Source organism: Diaporthe citri (genome assembly GCF_014595645.1).
Source record: "Diaporthe citri strain NFHF-8-4 chromosome Unknown scaffold_4, whole genome shotgun sequence".
NCBI classification, from domain to species: domain Eukaryota; kingdom Fungi; phylum Ascomycota; class Sordariomycetes; order Diaporthales; family Diaporthaceae; genus Diaporthe; species Diaporthe citri.
In genome coordinates this window covers 1,940,291-1,962,339 of record NW_025064849.1, presented here as the reverse complement: position 1 = coordinate 1,962,339, position 22,049 = coordinate 1,940,291, and the positions used below count along the sequence as shown (strand labels likewise).

The 22,049-nt window shown below is 51.9% G+C and overlaps 6 protein-coding genes across 6 annotated transcripts; 4 read left to right on the top strand and 2 right to left on the bottom strand.

The window, feature by feature from the left end:
- Positions 1-666: 666 nt before the first annotated feature.
- INS49_009710 (uncharacterized protein) lies at positions 667-959 on the top strand (the record flags this gene model as incomplete). The annotated part of the gene is made up of 2 exons (XM_043170438.1): positions 667-801; positions 867-959. The coding sequence occupies 2 exons, from the start codon at positions 667-669 to the stop codon at positions 957-959; spliced, it is 228 nt and encodes a 75-aa protein (XP_043025003.1).
- A 902-nt stretch (positions 960-1,861) lies between these two features.
- Positions 1,862-2,869, top strand: INS49_009709 (uncharacterized protein; the record flags this gene model as incomplete). Its single annotated transcript, XM_043170437.1, has 3 exons — positions 1,862-1,941; positions 2,003-2,508; positions 2,586-2,869. 3 exons carry the CDS (start codon positions 1,862-1,864, stop codon positions 2,867-2,869), a joined length of 870 nt encoding a protein of 289 aa, XP_043025002.1.
- A 718-nt stretch (positions 2,870-3,587) lies between these two features.
- On the bottom strand, positions 3,588-4,667 carry INS49_009708 (uncharacterized protein; the record flags this gene model as incomplete). The annotated part of the gene is made up of 1 exon (XM_043170436.1): positions 3,588-4,667. The coding sequence occupies one exon, from the start codon at positions 4,665-4,667 to the stop codon at positions 3,588-3,590; it is 1,080 nt and encodes a 359-aa protein (XP_043025001.1).
- A 717-nt stretch (positions 4,668-5,384) lies between these two features.
- Positions 5,385-6,474, top strand: INS49_009707 (uncharacterized protein; the record flags this gene model as incomplete). Its single annotated transcript, XM_043170435.1, has 2 exons — positions 5,385-5,543; positions 5,614-6,474. The coding sequence occupies 2 exons, from the start codon at positions 5,385-5,387 to the stop codon at positions 6,472-6,474; spliced, it is 1,020 nt and encodes a 339-aa protein (XP_043025000.1).
- Positions 6,475-14,868: 8,394 nt separating this feature from the next.
- Positions 14,869-19,466, top strand: INS49_009706 (uncharacterized protein; the record flags this gene model as incomplete). The annotated part of the gene is made up of 2 exons (XM_043170434.1): positions 14,869-19,344; positions 19,437-19,466. The coding sequence occupies 2 exons, from the start codon at positions 14,869-14,871 to the stop codon at positions 19,464-19,466; spliced, it is 4,506 nt and encodes a 1,501-aa protein (XP_043024999.1).
- Positions 19,467-19,885: 419 nt separating this feature from the next.
- INS49_009705 (uncharacterized protein) lies at positions 19,886-21,901 on the bottom strand (the record flags this gene model as incomplete). The annotated part of the gene is made up of 5 exons (XM_043170433.1): positions 19,886-20,592; positions 20,653-20,992; positions 21,042-21,271; positions 21,468-21,712; positions 21,801-21,901. The coding sequence occupies 5 exons, from the start codon at positions 21,899-21,901 to the stop codon at positions 19,886-19,888; spliced, it is 1,623 nt and encodes a 540-aa protein (XP_043024998.1).
- Between the last annotated feature and the right edge of the window lie 148 nt (positions 21,902-22,049).

The window sequence follows — 22,049 nt, the reverse complement described above, 5'->3', positions numbered from 1 at the left end:
AGGCTGAAGAGCTGGGAGCGTAGTTGCATGTGCTACACCTGCAATGGGCCTCTCAACGCATCAGGTACGTACCCGACAAGTACCGTCAGTGCCTGGGTATGGCATAATCTACATTGAATCCAGGTACAGAAGAAGACTTCAAATCCGCCCTTGCAGTAGGACAAGTCCAGCAAGTGCGGACGGCAGTCACTTAAGATACAAGCGTGAGCAAGTGCAGGTGGTCCCCTTTAGCGAGTAGTGAGTGTCCTTTCGATGTGCGTCCCTCCAGGAGCGAGATATGATATCATGGTGATGTCCCAACCCCTCTGACGTCTATGTTTCCAAATCGACGCGCAGGTGGTGAGTGAGCAACGACAGAATCTCAGAGCTGGTTTTGCTTCTTTTAAGAATCATCCTCTTTCCCTCGAATTGCAATTCTTGAACCAGACAAACCAAACAAACAAACACTCCAAACTCCAAGCTCACCGTCACCTCTCAAGAAGCAGAATCCAACCCAATACCTGCCGTGTAAGTCAGGCGCTGCCCAAGCCCCACCTGACGAGCTCAGTACTCGACCTCTCCTTGACGACCGATCAATAGTGGCCATCGAAGAGAACAAAAAAGCTAATCAGCATTCTTGCTATTGCTCAGAACCAAAAGTCTCCCATATCCCCAATACAAGTCAACATGTCGAGCACCGAGGGCCGCCAGTCTCCTCCGCCTGAGCAGCAGAGCGGAGCTCAGCTCAAGTCCGTCCCAGGACAGGGTCAGGGTACCGACGACGCCACCAACAAGGAGCAAACCAACAGCTCCGGACTTGAGGTATGACTGTCGAGACACATAGCTATACAGTGCTGCGAGTGGCCCGCTAACGAGACACTTGTTAGAACCTGTCATCCAACCCCAAGGGCGTTCTGGACGACGCCGTCAAGGACAAGTTTTCAAAAACTTCCTACAGCGAGGGCACAAAGCAGAAGTAAGAGTGCAACCCGGTCGAGGAGGTTCTAGGGAGAATGGATGAGATCCCGCTTGGAAGCGCACACAATAGAGACAGCTGCGATGGTAGCTTAATGAGCCAAAATGAGATGATCTTTTGACCCAAATCCTCAATCTTGTTCCAAGTTAATACGTGATTTGTGCTCAGTGCACACGTATCTGGTCAGAGATGGGTTAGACGAGGTTAATTGCTATGCTCGTGTGAGCCATTTAATTAGCTACGTCTCACAACCGCGGGGCATATACTCCCCTTGAGCTGCTGTGCCATTGTACACATAAAAAAATACCCCGGAGCAACGCACCAAGGTTGGTGGGGTCGCTTTCAGAAGCACGGAGTGAGGCCATAACGGAGAGGGTTGCCCAATGCAATCGACTTTCTTTCCATCCCTGGCCAGCAAAGTAACATTAGCTTGTGGCAAGGGCAGAGGCAGATTCAACCGATGAGACAAGAGCTGTCGTATCAAGTGTGGCGCAGATTGGGAAGCTCGACGACGGCCTGGGCTGAGAGGCCATCTGCGCCCTCCTCTCGGCCTAGATTATTCTGGGGAGCTCTTTACCTACCCCGCGGGCCTTTTCGCCATCTGCTCGTATGCTTAGCGAATGTACTCCACCTGGGCGCTACCAGCGAATGACGTACTTTCCCCCCATCATCGCCAGCCAGAGTCATTCTTGCCCCCTAAGCTCCCTCCCTCGCTCGATTCTTGGCAGCTACGCGTAACCCATCACAAGCAATACCGATTTGTTCTCAGTTGCTGTCTTCTCTTAAAAAGCCAGGTATCCACGTATTTTCCTCTGAGCATCATCCTCCAACAAGCACGCATCAGCCATAGGTTTACCCACCTTTGACAGTCCTCACACCACTACTCGACCCCTCAACATCTTCACCATGTCTGCCACAACTGTGAATGTCAAGAACATCGCCGGTAGCACCGACGACAAGGAGATCCGCGACTTCTTCAGCTTCTGGTAAGTAGCTGTCCCTCCTTGGGGTGCCCCGCCTACCGTAGGTACCTAACGGCCCTTCCAGCGGCAAGATTACCAGCCTCGACGTCAAGGCCGAGGGCGAGACCAAGTCTGCGACCGTCACCTTCGAGAAGGAGACTGCCGCCAAGACCGCCCTCCTCCTGAACAACACCCAGCTCGGCTCGACCCACATCTCCGTCGAGTCTGCCGGCGGCTCGTCCCCTGTCGATGCTGAGCACCCCACCACTAACGCTGAGCGGGATACCGACGAGATCACACAAGAGGAGAAGCCCCGTGCCCGCATTGTTGCTGAGTACCTCGCCCATGGCTACGTCGTGGGTGATGCTGCGATCCAGCGGGCAATCGAGCTTGACCACACACACGGCGTCTCATCCCGGTTCCTGAATACTTTGACCGGTCTCGACAAGAAGTACCACGCCACCGACCGAGCCGTGACCGCCGATCAGAGCTATGGCATTTCCCAGCGGGCGAACACCCTCTGGTCCGGCTTGAACTCGTACTTCGAGAAGGCTACCAACACCCCCACCGGCAAGAAGCTGGTCGATTTCTGTAAGTTCCAACAGTACCTCCTCGTCCCACCAACGAAACAGCCGAACACGGTGCTAACCATGCCTTTCCCGTTGCAGACACACAAAGCCAGAGGCAGGTCACGGACATTCACACTGAGGCCCGCCGTCTTGCCGATCTCAAGAAGAATGAGCACGGTGGTTCTGCGTACAAGGCTTCCGGTTTGGAGCGCGTGTTTGGTGCTGAGAAGCCCAAGAATGAGCCTCCGGCCTCCGGTCCTGGCGCCCCCGCCGCCCCTGGTGCTACCACCACGACCGAGACAACCCAGCCCGTAAAGCCTGCCGAGGGCGGCATCGGCACCCAGGAGTCCGCTACTATTCCCCAGCCCGAGAAATCCGGTTAGGACAGCGATGAGGCCGCTTAGCAAGAAGCGATTAGCGATGGCACAGTGAGATATCACCGGGACGAGTAAGCCGCTTTTTAGTGGTACTGAGCTGGGAGAATTGCATGCGACGTTATGACACTGCACGATACGACCCCTTTTAGAATGAAGGCCCTGACACATGAATACCCCGACCCGTTGGTGCTTTCGCAATGATTGTTCATGAAGGCGAAATAGCAGATAGTTCCTAAATTCAACTCAAAATCTTTTGACAGTGTGATTATATGCCACATCAATTTGGGCTGCCATCGCTATATCTACCACCGTCATGCTGGATTTTGTTCCCCAACTATATCGGCACTTGGCCCGCGGAACCCACCTATACCGCTGATGAAACGTGCATGTTATCACTTGCATTCACAACACCTCACGTTTCCCAAAAGACGTGTCGAGATCGATTGGTCAAAGTCAATATCGTGTACGACGAAGACCCTGGTATGAGCCCCGATCATTCGTCTTGCGACTAAAATCCCCGCGGACCTTGATCTATGTATAGCGTGTCCAGGCGCACCAAGTCAGCACATGAGACATTCCTGGAAAGCGGCAGTGTGACAGATATTCGATCCTAGGCAATCCGGCCTGGAAACACACGACCTGGAGCTCTGTCTGATGCGCGAAGGCTGTCAAACCACCGTCGATGGTCGTGATACATGGTCCCAGTGTGGTAACAATCAGGCCGTCACCGAAACCACCAGTTCACAGACCCGTTCAGCCGCCCGTCCTCAAATCGACTCCTCACACTATGCCACCAGCCCTTCGGGATAAACAGCGCATCTCCAGGCCCCAGTTGCGTCTCCTGGAGCGGCAAGCCCGGCTCCTTCCAAACAATATCGCGCAGCAGCTCCCTCTCCGGGCCCTCCATCATCTCGGCGCCCCTGATCCGAGAGTTGCCGCCCCAACGCCCCAGGCGCGCCTGCACCTGCCGGAAGACGGTGTCCCCATCCTGCGGCGGGAGCAGCCGGACGGCCTTGGAGCCCCGGAGCTGGACGAACAGGTTCGGGTTCGGGTCACGGTGGAGGGGCGTGTACGTCGGCTCCAGGCCAAGCCAGACCGACGAGGCGTAGATGTCGCCCCCGCCGGCCTCCGCCACGACGCGGGGGGCGGGCAGGTCCCGTGACAGCTCCGCGGGCAGGTCGTCCAGGGAAGACTGGGCTATGTAGAGCTGCCGCAGGCGGGACGGCTCCTCTGTCTGGGAGTTGTACCTTAGGGCGGCGATGAGTAGGGCCAGAGGGGCATCGAAGCGGAGGAGGCGCTGTTGGTGGGCGGCGCCGCCCGCGCCTCGAGGCTCTGCGCCCACCATCAGGAGCTGCTGGCGCAGGTGGCTGGCGAGAGCTCGCTCGAGTCTCTCGCCTGCGGTGTTATCGCTGCCGGACTCGAGAAAGTCCACGAATTGGCTGACAACGTCTCCCGCGCCGTCGCGCAGCTGCGGGTACATGAGCTCGTAAGGCACATGAGCCATGGAGAAGCCCTGAAAGTAAGGGGAAATTGTAACTGTGACGGGAGGTTTGTGGGCATCATCCACGGGCTGGAACCATTTCTCCATAGCCGGCATGCAATTATGCCCATCCTGGGGTCCTTTCAGAAGTAAAGGCTTGCCTGCGTCGAAGGCCAGCTCCCTGAAGCGCTGCACGTCGATGCTCCCGTGAGAGGTGTCTACTTTGGTGACATGCTGAATGAATGAGTCGCTGCTGCTATAACCTCGAACCTGAACAGACTTCCGCAACGTGGGCTGATAGAGCCTCGCCGCCCTGCTAAGCATCGTCTTCATCCGGAGTCTTGTTCTGAATTCCTGCCGGCATGGCTGCTTGTGACTGGGTAGTAGTCAGTCATCCGTACGGTACATGGACTGGTGCGATGTGACATGGTGCTGAGATCGCAGATCAGGCAACCGAAATGCGTGCGATAAACGGCTCGAGGTAATTGAGTTGCATACCGTCGTTAAGCAGGCTTCAGGACTCTGGCCTGGGGACGCTGCAAGGCTGAGTCTACTACCTTAGTTGGTGTCCTACCAAGGCGAAGTACCTTGGTGGTGATGCACGGGCCACCTCCGCCATCCCGCCAGCCAGCCCAGGCCGCAATTCCAGCAACCGATCTGCGTCTTTGACCTCCAGCCTTGAAAGACCGCAAAAACAGGATATCGCAAACCAGCATTATCGTCTCCACGCCATCAGCTGTCTACCAACGTCGCCTATACCCTGGCTCCGGGAAAGCGCTCCTGATCCGATCGGCTTATCTGGTATCTGGGCGACCGTGGACATGCCAGCGACCCCTCGGCACTAGGCCCATCCCACTTTGCATCCCATCACAACGCAACGCAACGCCGCGACCTTGGCACACAAACCCCCCACCAACGCGTCTCTTTGCCCGGCGCATCCCCCCTCCCATTCCGCGATCCCCTTCGCAGGTCGTGCTCCCTGGAGGCTCGCCCTTGTTTCTCGCTCGCGGGTGCCGCTCTGCTTCTGTTGGCTGAGTCAACATGTCGACCTCCTCAGGACCTCCAGAGTCCTGGATAGCCTCCTTCTGCTCCCTGCTCGGCCACGAGTACTTTGCAGAGGTCTCGGAGGAGTTCATCGAAGATGACTTCAATCTTACGGGGCTACAGTCACAGGTGCCCATGTACAAGGAGGCACTTGAGGTGAGCCGTGCCCCCCAATTCCACACACCTCAAGGCGGGGCGAGCCTTTTCTAACAGATGATACGGGCAGATGATACTCGACGTCGAGCCAGAAGACGACGAGGATGAGGAGGATGATGAAGACGAGGACGAGGAAGACGTTAGTGGCGACGGCCTCGACCGAAGGCTTCCCGGAGAGCGGCGACATCATAGCAGGATGGCCAGCGACCTTTCCGTGATCGAGTCCTCCGCCGAGATGCTCTACGGCCTCATACACCAGCGATATATCTGCTCGCGCGCAGGCATACAGCAAATGTCGGAAAAGTACGAGATGGGCCACTTCGGCTGCTGTCCTCGCACGAACTGCTCCCAAGCAAGAACGTTGCCGGTCGGGCTGTCAGACATACCGGGCGAGGACACTGTCAAGCTTTTCTGTCCCTCGTGCCAGGATGTCTACGTGCCTCCCAACAGTCGTTTCCAGACTGTTGATGGCGCGTTCTTCGGCCGGACGTTTGGCGCCCTATTCCTCCTCACCTTCCCCGACTACGATTACTCGAAGCACGGCTCCGACCTGATGTCATCTAACTCCCTGCACATCAGTCGCCGGTCGGGCGACGATGACTGGATGGTCAACGGTATGCATGCCAGGAACATTGCCCCGAGTCTAGGTCCGGGCAAGATATACCAGCCAAAGATTTACGGCTTTAAGGTATCGGAACTGGCGCGTTCTGGCCCCCGGATGCAATGGCTGCGCGACAAGCCTGCGGACCTGTCCGAGCTGGACGAGGCACGCCGTTACGCGGAAGAAAACACGGATGACGACGAGAGCATGACAGGCAACTCCAAACCGTCCCGGAGGAGGCCTCGTGGAACTGCCCGTCTGCGCCAGAGACAACAACAAAACGGAAGCCCCATGGCCGTCGAGGCAAACGGTGCCGAGTCAGAGCTCTAGAGGCCGATGGCTCATAGACCTGAAATCGAATTGTTGTACAAGGCCGAGATCCAAGAACTAAGGGCCATCCTGACGCGTACTCTACCTGGTGCTCTGAGACCGGGGAAGCGCCAACAACATCAGCAACCACAAACAACCTTGCCAGCCGAGCCAGTCCCACCACCCGAGCCCACGGCGGCCGATGTTTCTGACACACGTAATCCTCTTCAGGACGATGTCAACAACGACACGAAGACTGCCGAATCGCCTGGATCTGGTGTCGGAGCAAACAGCAGTGCATTCGAAAGAGGCGAGGACATGATTCTGATGGATCCTTTCTGGGACGAACTATCATGACTGGCGCCTTCTTTGACACTGTCCTGGGCTACAAGCTTTCTAAAACCATAAATCCACCCGAGACGGGCCGGGGATTCGGAGCTTGCAAGGCGTCGGCTATCCCTTTTGAGCAATGAACAGTGAGGGTCCGTCAGGAACGCAGAAACCGGCGAAATTTACCCGAGAGCAACGAGCAAGGCAGAGAGGGGTGTAAGGATTGATCGGCATGAGAAGGGGCAACGGGAACAGTGTTGGAGGAGCGAGGTGTTGGGCAGGATGCTTCAAGCTACACATTACTTGCATGCGGTCGGCGTTGTTTCTTCCCCTTCACATCATGGAATTTTGACATATACGTTCGTGTGGGCCGTGGGGTGATGGTGGCCGTGGCCGCGGCCGCTTGACGATGGTTCTGCTGTAGCATTCAGCAAGCAGCAGATGGTACAATCCACAACCTTTTCTTCTCTTCCTGACCGCCTCCAGGAGTGCTGCTGCCACCTATTGTCACTGCCGTCAGCGTCTTCATCTTAGTGGGGAGGGAGAGGAACGGTTCGGTGGAGCAGAATATCGTTGCATGAATAGACTAATATGAAACCCGCGCTCGCATGTCTTCCTGGATATTCTTTTGGACCGGCAACACACTAACTGGTCTCTGTCTTCCCGTCCCCCAGCGCACCTTGGGCTCGAACAGCCGTGTCCCGCCGAGTATTGGTATTCTCGCCTGCCTCGCGTGTCACTCGCCGACCTTGGCCTCTCTCATCACTCTATTTTGCTTTGTACGCTGCTAGGCTTTTGCATGCTGCAAGGCTAGAGTGAGTCAGAATGAAGTCAGTTAGAGTATCGTGGATATCTTCACAACCACACCTTAGGCAGCAAAGGCAACCTTCAGATGCAAGATTACCCAATAGACACCGAGCGTATGAATGACACTGTTACAACAGTGTACCGCCCATACTCCTGAGATCTCGGAACGTCATCTGCACCGATGCATAGATAAGCCCGCATGGCATTGCATTGCTTACGGTCACAGTGTCTGTGGTGCAGGCCAGGATGGATCTCAGGTACCAGCAATTAACATCTGCGCTTACTACATACATACCTAGGTCCATAGACCGGGATGATTACGACCTGCGGCTCTTGGTATTGCTTACTGTTTATGGCGTAGGCGTTCGTCCCATCGAACTCTCTCTGTCTCTCACAAGGGCGAGCTACGCGGCTCGAGGTGTTGATCTTACTTGGTCTCCATATTCATCGACCTTGGATCATGCAGGAATTCTTGATGATTGATATGTAAAAAGTGTACATTGTAACTGGGGAATTTTTAATTTTTTTTATTTTTTTTTAATTTTTTTTAGCAACACGACTCAAAGTCAAATTTACCATCCGAACCTGCGTATGTTCTTACTCGCGCCTATCGGTCCCCTTTGTGAGAGTCAGGCGGAGGGAGTAGTACAGGCCAACGGAGTCCTCCGCTTTTTTCCGTTGGCGCCGATTAGGATCCGGCCCCCGGCCAGCCGGGTCAGCACGCGTTCCTGTAAGCAACAAGCCGGGGCTTACCCCCAAGGGAGCCGGCTCGGCGGCCCATCCGGCGCCATAAATGTCTTGTTGGGGTGGGCCCCGGACAGCTGGAGGGATGAAACTGCATGCCTGCCTGCCTGCCTGCCTTGCCTGCCTGCCTTGCCTGCCTGCCTGGCCTGGCTGCTGCTGGCAGGCGGGCGGGCGGCCGCACGCAAATACGAACTTGATGGGTAAACGTGTATCCCGCGGACAACAGCGCCCTTGGGCCCTTGGCAAGACTACTGTGGTACCAGGCGTAATTATTACCCCCCTGCTTTATACCTCTGTGGCCCCTGTTCCCACCATCATACTAATTCTAGTATAATACAAACTTTATTCTTTACCCCTAAAGCCAAAAAAACTTCTCATTAGCACTTAAAAAAAAGGTTTAACTTGCCTTTATTACTAACTTTTTCGCCCTTAAAATGGCGCGCCTTAAGGGTGTTTTTATATATTAATTAACTTTTAATAATAAAAAGCTTATTTATACCCTTTATATTAATGAAAAGCTATTGCAAATTAAAATTTATTATTATTATAAGAAGTAATTTACACTCTTTTAAATTCGCTATATACTTTAAGCAAAAAATAATAATACTTACTTTAAAAAGCATAACAAGCCCCCCTTTTTATTTAAAGAGCAAGTTAACCGCCTCCTTATATATATTACTAACTTAAAGATTAATTATTAAGCCTTATAAACTCGTTTTTTTCTTTTCTAAATTATAATTTTAAGTATTTATATTAGCTATTATTATATATAATTAATGCTTTATTATTTAAGTTATAAATATTATATTGCTTATTAAAAGCTACTTATTATTAAAAATACTTAAAAAGCATGCTTTTAATAAGTTAAAGATTATAAGAATTAAATTATTAAATAATAAGTAAAGGTTTTTTAAATTAATGAAATATAAGTAATTAAAGGCCTTTATTATAAGTAATACATTACTTATAAAAGCAATAAAATTTAGCTGCTTAATTATATTATTAAGAAATATTAATGAAAAGGTAAGTAAATATTTTAAGGCTGCTTTTTTAACATTCCTAATCATTAAAAGAATTCTTGCTTTTTTTAGGAAAAGGAATAAAGCATAATTATAAAGGAAATATATTATGCTTATATAATTCTTCTTATTAATAGTGTAATGGGCTTGGGCTGGAAGCCCAAGCCTTATAGTAGCTGGCTAGGTAATCCAAGGGAGCTTGGATTATTACGTACCTTTTGGCTTAATTGGTTGCTGCTTTTGCAGCTTATAGAAGAAGGCGCTAGCCAGCCTGCAGCCCCTCTGGGGCCAGCCCATAACAAATAATCCAAGCTCTAGGGTTGAAGGTTTGAGTTACGTTTGCCGCAATATGCAGGCACCCCTTTCGTGAAGAAGAACCTTAGCTTGAAAAGGCGATATCGTGGGTAAGCCTTGGGGGTAATTGTGTGCCACTAGTAGTTGGGGAAGGGGGCTATGTAATGGGCTTGGGCTGGAAGCCCAAGCCTTATAGTGGCTGGCTAGGTAATCCAAGGGAGCTTGGATTATTACGTACCTTTTGGCTTAATTGGTTGCTGCTTTTGCAGCTTATGGAAGAAGGCGCTAGCCAGCCTGCAGCCCCTCTGGGGCCAGCCCATAACAAATAGCTAAATTATAATATATTAGCAATAAAAGCAAATAAAGCTTATCTTTATATATAATAATATTAGTATTTATATAGCAATAAGTACTTATAAGAAGCTTTATAAATAAAAAGTAATTATAATATAATATTAACTTTTAACCTTAACCTTAACCTTATTAAGATAATTTAATATTGCATAAAAAATTATATTAAAGATTAATATAAATATATTAAAAAGCTTTTATATAATTAGCTATAATAATAAGTATAAGAAGCTTAAGAGTAAATTAATAAAAACTTTATTAAAAACTTACTTGTTAATATTATAAGCTAACCCTAGGTTATTTATTATAAGGTGCTTAAATAAGGTTTATATTTAAAGTGTAAAGAAAGAAATTTGCTCCTTATTTATATTTATGTTAAAGCTTATTCTTATAAAGTTAAAGCCCGTTAATTAATTATAATAAATAAAGCTTAAACCGTAATATATCCTCCTTTTTTAAGTCCTTATAACGGGCCTTAAAGGGCAGCTATATAATAAAAAATAAAGAATATTATAATTTAATTATAAATTAAATATTACCTTTTACTTAGTTATTTAATTATACTTTAATGCCTTTTAAATATATTAAAGGCCTAACTTATTTTTTATAATTAATATATCTTTAACCCTTATAATTTAATATATTAATTAAAGCAAGTTAATAAAAGATAATTATTTAAGCGTAAATTAACAGTTAAATTAACGATATTTTTATAATCCTTTAATTTAAGCCTTTTATATAAGCTTTTTTACTTAAAACTTTAAAATTATAAATTTATTATATAATTTATAATTAATTAACGCTTAATTATAAGTAATTTACTTTATTAATAAGAAATTCTTAAATTTTAAGCATTTTATAATGTTAAATTAATTAATATATAACTAGCTTACTTTAAGCTTAAGCTAGCATTAAGCTAGCAAGTTTTAAGCCCCACCTTATAAAAAAAATTTATACCCCCTTAAATAAACTCTTTTCCTTTATTAACCTTAATTAATAAAAGTTATATTTTTATTTTCTTATAATAATTAAAGTAATTATACTTATAATAGCTAAGTTAATTATATATAAAATATTTAACTTTACTTATTAAAATTATTATAATATTAATATTTATTACTTTGCTATTTTAAGGTTAAATATTATCTTTTTTATTATAATATTAAAAATACCTTTATATTATTATAAAGCAAAGTAAAAAGCCTTAAATATATTTAATTACTCTTTTTAATTAAGTTAAGCTTTTATTATAAAGGTTAAGTTATTAATTATTTATAATATTTTATATTTATTTAGCTAATTTTAAGCCTTTATTATATAAGTTAATTAATTAAATTAAGTAAAAAATTTTGTTATTTTCTTTTTATAACGCTATTATAACGTAATTAAGCTAAGCTTAACATACCTTTATTTAAAAAAGTCCTTAAATATAAAGTAAACCTTCTTTAAAAAGCTTTTTAGCTGCTCCTTATATATTTTTATAAAATTAATATAAAGTAAGAATTAATTATAAAAATCTTTTAATTAATTAAATATATAAAAAAATTAAGCCCCTTTAATATTAATTGCTTTTTTATTTATTATAAACTTAATCTTTATCTTTATTAATTAAGTTGCTAAGTATTTTTAAGATAAAAGTTTTTTAAAATAAAAAAAAGCTTAATAAGCTGCTATTATTTTTTTTAAGTCTTGCTATATTAAGTTTTATATAATTGCATTATAAGTTTATAATGCAAAAGAACTTTAAATATATATTATAAGTTAACCTTGGGTTGTTTGCCGTAAGATGCCTAAATAAGGTTTATATTTAAAGTGTAGAGGAAGAGATCTGCTCCCCATTTGCACCCGCGCCAAAGCCTATTTTTATAAGGCTAAAGCCCGCTAACTAATTACAATGGGCAAAGCCTAAACCGTAATAGCTGATATGCTTAAGCGCTGTAAAAACGTAATTATAACTAAGGAATGATATATTAAATAGTAGCTAGTAATAGTGATAATAATTAAGGGCTTTAATAAGCTTTAAAGTATTATAGCCCTTAGAAATATAATAAAATAAGAGTTTTTTTTATTGCTTAAATTAATAATTTTAAAGGGTAATTGCATGTAAGTATTTAAAGTGTTGCGTTAAGTGTTGCATTAAGTGCCCCTTTGGGCTAGCCGGATAGTTCACTGTAAAATTACATATAAATTGGGTAGTAATTGATAGTATGGGGCCCGAGTGACTTGGCAGGGGGGTTTTATTTCCAGGGGACACCATAGTAATCAATCAAATCCTGTGACTGGGCCCCTCGCCGTGCGATCCGCGGAGGAAGATGCTCCAATCGGAGACATTCTCTTTCGTGTCTAGGTGCCCTTTCTTCTTTCTCGCCGTGGCAGCCTGGTAGCCTGTCGGGACGGAGACATTCTGAGGCTCATCTGGTTTTTCTACTTGTTGCGTACTGTGTATATCTCGCCGAAGGTTCTTTGGAACGTCAACGAACCCTGCCCTGTCCCCCCCTCCCCTGCCACAAGGCCACGAATCCGGCCTAGCACACACGCGCCCGCCCGGAAAGCTGTCACCGTCAGCACTTGAGGCTGGGGATTCTGTCTCGGGTAATTGTCGGCTGGGGGGCAACATCCGTCTCACTGTCTCACTGTCTCACTGAGTCAGGGGAACGTGCCGCCGACGGGACGACTGTGTCAGTGTGGGGCCGTTGTGGTTTGTTGGTGGCGAGTTGGGACAGGTGCGACCAACGGTCGTGCCGAGGGGTGTGACAGGACGGACAACTTGGGGGCCAATACGATGGCGGAAGCCACTACTAGTGCAATTGGAGGCGTTCGGAGCACTGTGTGTGATGTGAGCCTGAGAGCGATCAGACAGAATATCTGGGCCCAGGGTCGATCTCGAGGTACAAGACGAACTAAAGCTCGAGCCCTGTCTTGTTGGCCGTTGGGTTACGTCCGAACAAGAGCCCTAAATCCGGGCTCGAAGCTTGACAGGATACCAGCATCGTAGCACGACGCCTACTGTATGTATGTATGTATGTATGCTTCCTAGCCTTAAGATCTGTTGCCTCGTCAATATTCAAGGCCGCTGAGCTGGCAATGCAGCAGCGCATCACCATCTCAAAGATGGACAAGTCGATTCCAGCCCCTGGCCTGTTATCTTTTAGAGTTTCACTGACACGTCTATTTGCCGTCCTAGTGCAGTGCAAAGGCACGCACAAGCTCAGAAGCCTGCAAGGCAGGTGATGGCAGTGATGGCCCGGCAGGGGAGCCCATCTCGGGGACTAGCAACTTACCGGCTGGAGTGCTGGGCCGGCATGATTCCTCACCGAGACGCGCGAAGCTTCTGTCGATCTCAGACAGACCCACCGGCCATCTCCTGGGATGGGGCCGAGATGCTGGTATTCCTGCGGAGTGGCTTTCGGCCCTTGCTGTCCTGGCATGCTACTGTACTGTAACAAGTCAATTTTGGATCTGCTGGCTGGTTAATAAGATCGAGTGGATAGAGTTTTCGCGATTAATCGTGAGCACTTTTCCTTCGGTCAAGGTGGCTCACGATGGCTCATACGGAACACCACAGCGGCGCGTGCGTTCTTGTTAGTTCCTGTGAGTCACGCCGGGGTCTTCCTTGGCGCTGCCGTTGCCCTTGTCTAGTACGTAGCATTGCTCACGTCCACGTTTGCGAAAGCGCGCAAGCAGACGTCGAGTAGTTTTGAGGCACGCGGTAATGCCGTATCTCCGGCGTCTGTTTGCCCAGCTAATGGCGTCCCTCCTCCTTGATAAGCAGAGTGAATGCTAGTGCACTGCGCCAGTACAAGAAAGCAATATTTCATGCAGCGACATCTACACTCCAAGGGAAGCGGTGTCTGCCGCGTACTGTACGGGATACCAGGCATGTACACAGCAGGAGGGAAGGGGGTAGAAGTCAATTCGGGCGGCCAGATCGAAAGCAGGGCCGATGTGGGGGCGTGAATGGTTCTGGTCCGGCTCGACCCCATGCCCCTTTAGTCCCATGTCACCCCAGTCGCCCCATCCTATGGCACTCCTTGGGCCCTGCCCTAGCTCTCCCAAGCTCCCGAGGGCCCTTGGACTTGGGACTTGGGACTTGGAACCGTTGAAACGACTAAACCCAGGCGGGTGGACATGCAAGTGGGAGGAAACACAAACTCAAAATCGTCCACTGGCGCTGTTCCAGAAAGCTGATTTATAATTCCAGGGCGGTGTTGGTCCCGGCCCAGCTACCGAGCCGATCCTCGGACTGCCGACCCCAGGTTGTGTCGACGTACATGTATCTATGCCATCCCATCCCATCTATCTGAGCCGCATTGACTTTTGAAGCCCTGCTGCTTGACAAACTTTGTTGTTGCGCCTCTCTCCTTTCTCCCAGCGGCTGGCATCAACTCACTTCGCACTCGAAGCCCTGGCATTCACCCTGCCTTCGTGGGAGGAGAGAGAGAGCTGTGTTTCATAGTCTACAAACATTTAACTCTTTGACCTTCGATGCCCCCCCTTTTTATTTCCCCGCTCTTGCGTGCCCTCTCCCATCACTCCTTCAGGACTGGACGGACCCGTTTCCAGTCTCTAATTTCCAGAGGCCCGCACACTACACCTACTTTTGACCGGGACCCAGACCAGACCCAGACCCTATCCCTCCCTGTCCATTTGTAAACCGATATCAATATCGATATCAGACCTCAAAGCCCTCAATATCTTTGTCTGACTCTCACCCACCTTCCAACCGAGCAAGTCGCGTTGCATCGGGATCTCCAGGCTCAACCTTGGCCCTGCCCCGCGAAACCTTCTGCGCGTGTTCCCACAATCGCGCCCAGATCGCTTGGCAGGAGCACTTGTGTTTATCTTTTTTTGCGGAAGTCAAAAAGAAAGCATGGATCCAGATGTGGAGAAGGCCGCGCTCGAAGCTCGGGACCAGGAGCACTCCGAGTTCCTTGCACATCGCGAGGTCGAGGAGCCACCACGAAGGACTTCTACCGACAGCGACACCACCCGCGATCCTGAAGACGAGCGGGAAGAGGCCCGTCGCAACAACCCCCTGGGCCTGACCAGGACCAAGTCCGGCGTCTCAGTCGAACAGGCCCGAGACGACTTCCAGCAGCTGCGTCGTGAGATTTCCAGTCTCTCGAGGGCATCCAGGGCCAGCCGCGAGGCAAGTCGCAAGGGCAGCAGGCATGACATCAAGCAGGAGAAAACCCACGAGGCCATCGACGTAGCCGAATCCGGCGGAACATCGACCACACTCTCCGACGATGAGCAGTTCGACCTGGAGGGGGCCCTGCGGACGGGCCTGGACGCCGAGCAGCAGGCCGGCATCCGGCCGAAGCACATCGGTGTTTACTGGGACCAATTCACTGTCAAGGGAATGGGTGGCTTCTCCAACTTTGTCAAGACCTTCCCGGACGCATTCATCGACTTTTTCGACGTCATCTCCCCCTTCAAGAACATCCTTGGACTCGGCAGGAAGGGCACCGAGGCCACGCTCCTGGACAACTTCCGCGGCGTCTGTCAACCTGGAGAGATGATCCTGGTTCTGGGTAGGCCTGGTTCTGGATGCACGACCTTCTTGAAGACCATTGCGAACCAGCGGTATGGATACACGAGCATCTCTGGCGAGGTCCTTTATGGACCGTACGAGGCCAAGGACTTCAACCTGTACCGAGGGGAGGCAGTCTATAACGCCGAGGACGACCTGCACCACCCAACCCTTACCGTGGAGCAGACCCTCGGCTTCGCTCTGGACACCAAGACTCCCAAGAAGCTTCCGGCCGGTCTGACGAAGAACCAGTACAAGAAATCAGTCATCGACATGCTGCTCAAGATGTTCAACATTGAGCACACGCGCAACACCATTGTTGGTGGGCATTTCGTGCGTGGTGTCTCTGGAGGTGAACGCAAGCGTGTCTCCATTGCGGAGATGTTGATCACAAATGCTTGCATCCTGTCCTGGGACAACTCAACTCGTGGCTTGGATGCATCGACGGCACTGGACTTTGTCAAGTCGCTCCGGATCCAGACGGACTTGTACCGGACGACGACTTTTGTCTCTCTGTACCAGGCCTCCGAGAACATCTACAAGGAGTTCGACAAGGTGCTCGTCATCGACGGTGGAAAGCAAGTCTACTTCGGCCCCTCCAACACAGCGAGAGCCTACTTCGAAGGCCTCGGTTTCGCCCCTCGTCCGCGACAGACGACACCGGATTACGTGACGGGTTGCACGGATGAGTTCGAACGCCAGTACGCGGAGGGATACTCCGAGGAGAACGCACCGCACGACCCCGAGTCCCTGGCCGAGGCGTTCAAGGCCTCACAGCTGTCGAAAGACCTGGCCCAGGAGATGACGGAGTACAAGGCGCGCCTCAAGGAGGCCCAGCAGCAGCACGACGACTTCAGGATAGCGGTGCAGGAGAGCAAGCGGACCGGTGCCAAGAAGTCTGTCTACGCGGTTGGTTTCCACCTGCAAGTCTGGGCTCTGATGAAGCGGCAGTTCGTCCTCAAGATGCAGGACCGGCTCGCACTTATCCTCGGGTGGCTGAGGAGTATCATCATTGCCATCGTCCTCGGAACCCTGTACCTCAATCTCGGCCAGACGTCAGCCAGTGCTTTCAGCAAGGGTGGTCTGATGTTCATCTCGCTCCTGTTCAACGCCTTCCAGGCCTTCTCGGAGCTCGGCGGTGTCATGACAGGCCGGGCTGTGGTCAACAAGCACAAAGCATATGCCTTCCATCGGCCTTCGGCCCTGTGGATAGCACAGATCATTGTCGACCAAGCCTTTGCCGCTTCGCAGATTCTCGTCTTCTCGATCATCGTCTACTTCATGGCGAATCTCTCCCGGAGCGCCGGCGCATTCTTCACGTTCTACCTCATGGTCCTGGTTGGCAACATCGCCATGACGTTGTTCTTCCGAATCCTCGGCTGCATCAGTCCCGACTTTGACTATGCCATCAAGTTCGCCGTCGTCATCATCACCTTCTTCGTGACAACCGCAGGCTATATGATCCAGTACCAGGCTGAGAAGGTCTGGTTGCGGTGGATCTACTGGATCAATGCGCTTGGCCTGGCCTTCAGCGCCATGATGGAGAACGAGTTCAGCAGGATCGAAATGACATGCTCGGGCCCGCAGCTCATCCCGTCTGGCCCGGGCTACGACGACATTAACCACCAGGTCTGCACCCTGGCTGGGTCCCGACCAGGCACTGATCAGGTCTCTGGGAGCGACTACATCGTCGAGGGGTTTTCGTACCACCCAGAGGACCTGTGGAGAAACTTCGGCATCATCATAGCTTTGATCGTCGCCTTCCTGTTCCTGAACGTCCTGTTGGGTGAGCTCGTCAAGTTCGGAATGGGCGGCAACACCTTCAGGATCTTCCAGAAGCCCAACGCCGAGAGGAAGGCCCTGAACGAAGCCCTGGCCAAGAAGCTGGAGGAGCGCCAGAAGAACAAGACCGAGGTCGATGCGGGTGGCGACATGAAGATCGAGTCCAAGAGTGTCCTCACGTGGGAGAACCTTGTCTATGATGTCCCAGTTCCCGGTGGAACCCGACGACTCCTCAACAATGTGTTTGGCTACGTCAAGCCTGGTGAGTTGACGGCTCTGATGGGTGCTTCAGGCGCCGGAAAGACGACCCTGCTGGACGTGCTTGCCGGGCGCAAGAACATCGGTGTCATCGGGGGTGATATCCTGGTTGATGGTATCAAGCCCGGCAAGGAGTTCCAGCGATCCACCAGTTACGCCGAGCAACTCGATATGCACGACCCGTCCCAAACTGTCCGAGAGGCACTGCGATTCTCAGCCGATCTGCGTCAGCCCGTTGAGACTCCCCAAGAGGAGAAGTACACATACGTCGAAGATGTCATTGCCCTGCTGGAAATGGAGAGCATCGCCGACGCCATCATCGGGTCCCCCGAGGCCGGCTTGACCGTCGAGCAGCGCAAGCGTGTGACGATCGGAGTCGAGCTGGCGGCGAAACCCCAGCTTCTGCTCTTCCTCGACGAGCCCACCTCCGGTCTCGACAGCCAGAGCGCGTACAACATCGTCCGTTTCCTCCAGAAGCTTGCCCGCGCCGGCCAGGCCATTCTCTGCACCATCCACCAGCCCAACGCCGCGCTCTTCGAGAACTTCGACCGCCTGCTCCTCCTGAAGTCCGGAGGTCGCTGTATCTACTTTGGAGACATTGGCAGGGACGCCCGCGTCCTGCGTGAGTACCTGGCGCGTCACGGCGCCGTCGCCGGAGAGACCGACAACGTGGCCGAGTTCATGCTGGACGCGATAGGAGCGGGATCGTCGCCGCGGATCGGCGACAAGGACTGGGCCGACATCTGGGAGGACAGCAGCGAGCTGGCCAACGTGAAGGACCACATCTCGCAGCTCAAGGAGTCCCGGAAGGCGGCCGGCGAGCAGGTCGACCCGACGCTGCAGAAGGAGTACGCGTCGACGCTGTCGCACCAGCTGCAGGTGGTCATCAAGCGCACCAGCCTGTCGTACTGGCGGTCGCCCAACTACCTCTTCACGCGGCTGTTCAACCACGTCATCATCGCCCTGCTCACCGGCCTGACCTTCCTGAACCTGGACGACTCGCGCTCGTCGCTGCAGAACAAGGTCTTCGTCATGTTCCAGGTGACGGTGCTGCCCGGTCTGATCATGTCGCAGGTCGAGGGCATGTACCACTTCCAGCGCTCCATCTTCTTCCGCGAGCAGTCGTCCAAGATGTACTCGGCCTTCACCTTCACCACCTCCATCGTGCTGGCCGAGATGCCCTACTCGGTCCTCTGCGCCGTCGCCACCTTCCTGCCCTTGTACTACATGCCTGGCCTGCAGACCGAGTCGTCCCGCGCGGGCTACCAGTTCTTCATGATCCTCATCACGGAGCTCTTCGCCGTCACCCTAGGCCAGGGCCTGGCGGCGCTGACGCCCTCAATGTTCATCTCGTCGCAGTTCGACCCCTTCATCGTCATCACCTTCGCCCTCTTCTGCGGCGTCACCATCCCCGGGCCCCAGATGCCGGGATTCTGGCGCGCGTGGCTGTACGAGCTCGACCCCTTCACCCGCCTCATCGGCGGCATGGTCACCACCGCCCTGCACGGCCTCGAGGTCCGCTGCACCGACGTCGAGCTCAACCGCTTCACGGCGCCCGCGGGCCAGACCTGCGGCCAGTACATGGAGCCCTACTTCGCCTCGGGTGGCCCTGGCTACATCGTCAGCAACGACACCAGCGACTGCGGGTACTGCGCCTACAAGGTCGGCGACCAGTTCTACGAGCCCCTGGGCATGAGCTTCGACAACCGCTGGAGGGAGCTGGGTATTTATCTCGCCTTCGTCGGGAGCAACCTGATCATCCTGTTTTTGGCGGTAAGTTGTTGTGCCCCGAAGCCCTCGGCCCCCGTGAGGAGCCCGAAAACTGTGGGGAACGCTGGTCGGCTGACATTTTCTTTTTCCGGCAGGGCCGCTTCCTCAACTACAACAAGCGATGATCGCACTCCACATCACACCATCTTCTTCTTCCTGGACCGGATAATTCGGCCCAGAGTCATTCCCCGACTGAATTACGGTTGGTTTATATAAGCTAATGCGCTGGTGTTGGTAATTGCGAGTTGGATTTTGCACGGACTACGGTTAATGTCCCATAGAATTTGATTTGATGCATCATGCGGTCACGTCTGCACAGTAAAAAAAGTCTTTATACGATCATGAGCAGGCAGGAGGGGGACGCACAGTGGAAAGTGGGTTGGCCATTTGTACATGGATGAATAGAAAAAGATGTACCTATTTGCCTGCGGAGGCACTCAGAATGATCACACGCTAATACATTGAGTTCACTCTCGTACGACTATCGCGGCAAACTCGCAATTACATGTGAACCCAAGTAAACCTTTTCAGGGGCAGCCACGCATCATGACACAAGACCGTCGTCCCCGTCCCGGCCGCCCCGAGATCTCACCTTGACAAACACAGGCAGGCCCCCCTCCATCGGCAGCGTCAGGCTGCTCTTGCTCGCCCTCTCGCGGCCCTCGTACGCCGGCACGAACTCAAAAGTCCACGCTACGGTGGCGATGACCTGCACGGCGATAAGCTCGGCCATCTTCTTGCCCAGGCACGTGCGAGGCCCGCCGTTGAAGACGGGGAACTCGCTCGCGCTCTTCTGCGTCACCGCCATCTTCAGTAGCGGCAAGCCGGCGCCCTTCTCCTCGATGTCGGCGGCCACCAGCCACCTCTCGGGCCGGAATTCGTCGGCGTCGTCGCCCCAGGTCAGCTTGGAGCGGTTCATGGCCCAGGGGCACCAGACCACGACCGAGCCACTGGGCAGGACGGTCCCGTCGGGCAGGGTCGTGGACGACTGGGCCTGCTTGATCTCGAACGGGATGGGCGGGAATAGCCGCAGCGCCTCGTTGAAGATGGCGAGGGTGTAGGGCATCGAGGCCGGCGTGAAGAGGGTTGGGTCCACGGGGAGGAGGGTGGGCATAGCGGAGCCGTCGCCACGCTGCGCGGGTTGGCTCTGGAGGGCCTGCTGGACCTCCTGCCGGATCTTGGCTAGCGTGTAGCGGTGGTGCATGAGCAGGTGGAACGTCCACGTCAGGGCTTGCGCAGTTGTGTCTCGACCTAAGGGGGCAAAGTCAGCATCGGGGTGCTGCTCGGAGTCCGGGAGGGGAGGCAAGTTACCTGCGGAGAGATAGTTGAGTGCGGCATCTGCGACCATTTCACGGTCGCCTATGGAATCAAGCAGCGACTGAATCAAGCTCCCAGAGATTTTGTCGAGCTTCTCATCGCTCTCTGGGTGGTTGGAGGAGCCTCTGGTGTCCTTTGTTCCCCGTTCACGGTTCTGTATGGCAGTGTCTACGATCTGCTTACCGTACGTCTTCACGATGGCAATCGACTTGCGCAGTCTCGCACCGAAAATGATCTCCGTGACCCGCCAGAGCGGGTTCTGCACCCTCTCTGCCGTTGCGCCTGAGGCGTAGTCAAAGGCAAGGGTGAAGTCGTCGTCGGCATGCATTTCCATCTACCAAAGCAATCAGCCCCGGCCGTGGTAAAGTCGGGTGGCAGCATACATTGTAGGCCAGCTTGCCCATCAGCTGGGTGGTGATCTCATGGAAGACAGACTGCAAGTCTGCCTCCCGCACATCTCGAGACCTGGACTTGAGGAACTCGACGCTCTGGGCCAGATACTGGGGCAGAGCGACATCAGTGAGTACCTGCAGGTTCTTGGTGTTGAGGAAGGCCAGGCCGGCCTTGCGCTGGACCTTCCACAGCTCGCCATCCGAGTTGATGATGCCGTGGCCTGTTGAGTGGGGCACATACGTGGTTAGCGACTATTCCACAAGAACGCAAAGGCCGGCGGACACGGGAGTTGGCACGGGGACGGGGACGGAGACGGAGACCGGCATGATGCCCGTCGCGTCATCTCGGGCCCGACGCGGGTGAGCCCAAGGCCGAGGACTCCGGGCCGGTAGCCTGTCAGCAATTCGTACACTAACCGAAAAGGTCCCACAGGGGCTTCTTGACAAAATCTCCTTTGGAGAAGATTGCCTCGTTCCTGAAGACATAGTCCAGGTTGGCGGGATCATTGATGACCACGCCCGGCGGCAGGCTGGGGACGTACAGCTCGAAGGTCTCGTGGCCGAAGATGCGCTCGCACTTGACAAACCATGAGAACAGCTTCTGCCGGGCCTGCAAGAACAGGATTCCGTTGCCGACAAGGGGCAGCGTGTTGGGAGGCTTCCTACGGTTGGGGTGGTCAGCGAGAACAGTACTGGACAGAGAGAGAGAGAGACGGGAGAAGGATGAGGAATGGAGTCAGCCCGTCTTACCTCAGTGGAGCCCCACCTCTCGTGATGCCACTCTTTCTGAAGACGGACTGCAGGATCAGAGCGACCACGGCGAATCCGACAGCCCAAGGGAGGAACGACATGATCGCGATGCAGTATTCGGTGGGATTGAGCCCATTCCAAGGGACATGAAGGCTAGTGAGTGCAGTGCGGTGCAGACCAGCTCAAGGGGAGAATGAGCCTAGATCTGCCATTTGAGGTGGGACGTCATGATGCGTCTGTAACACAGCA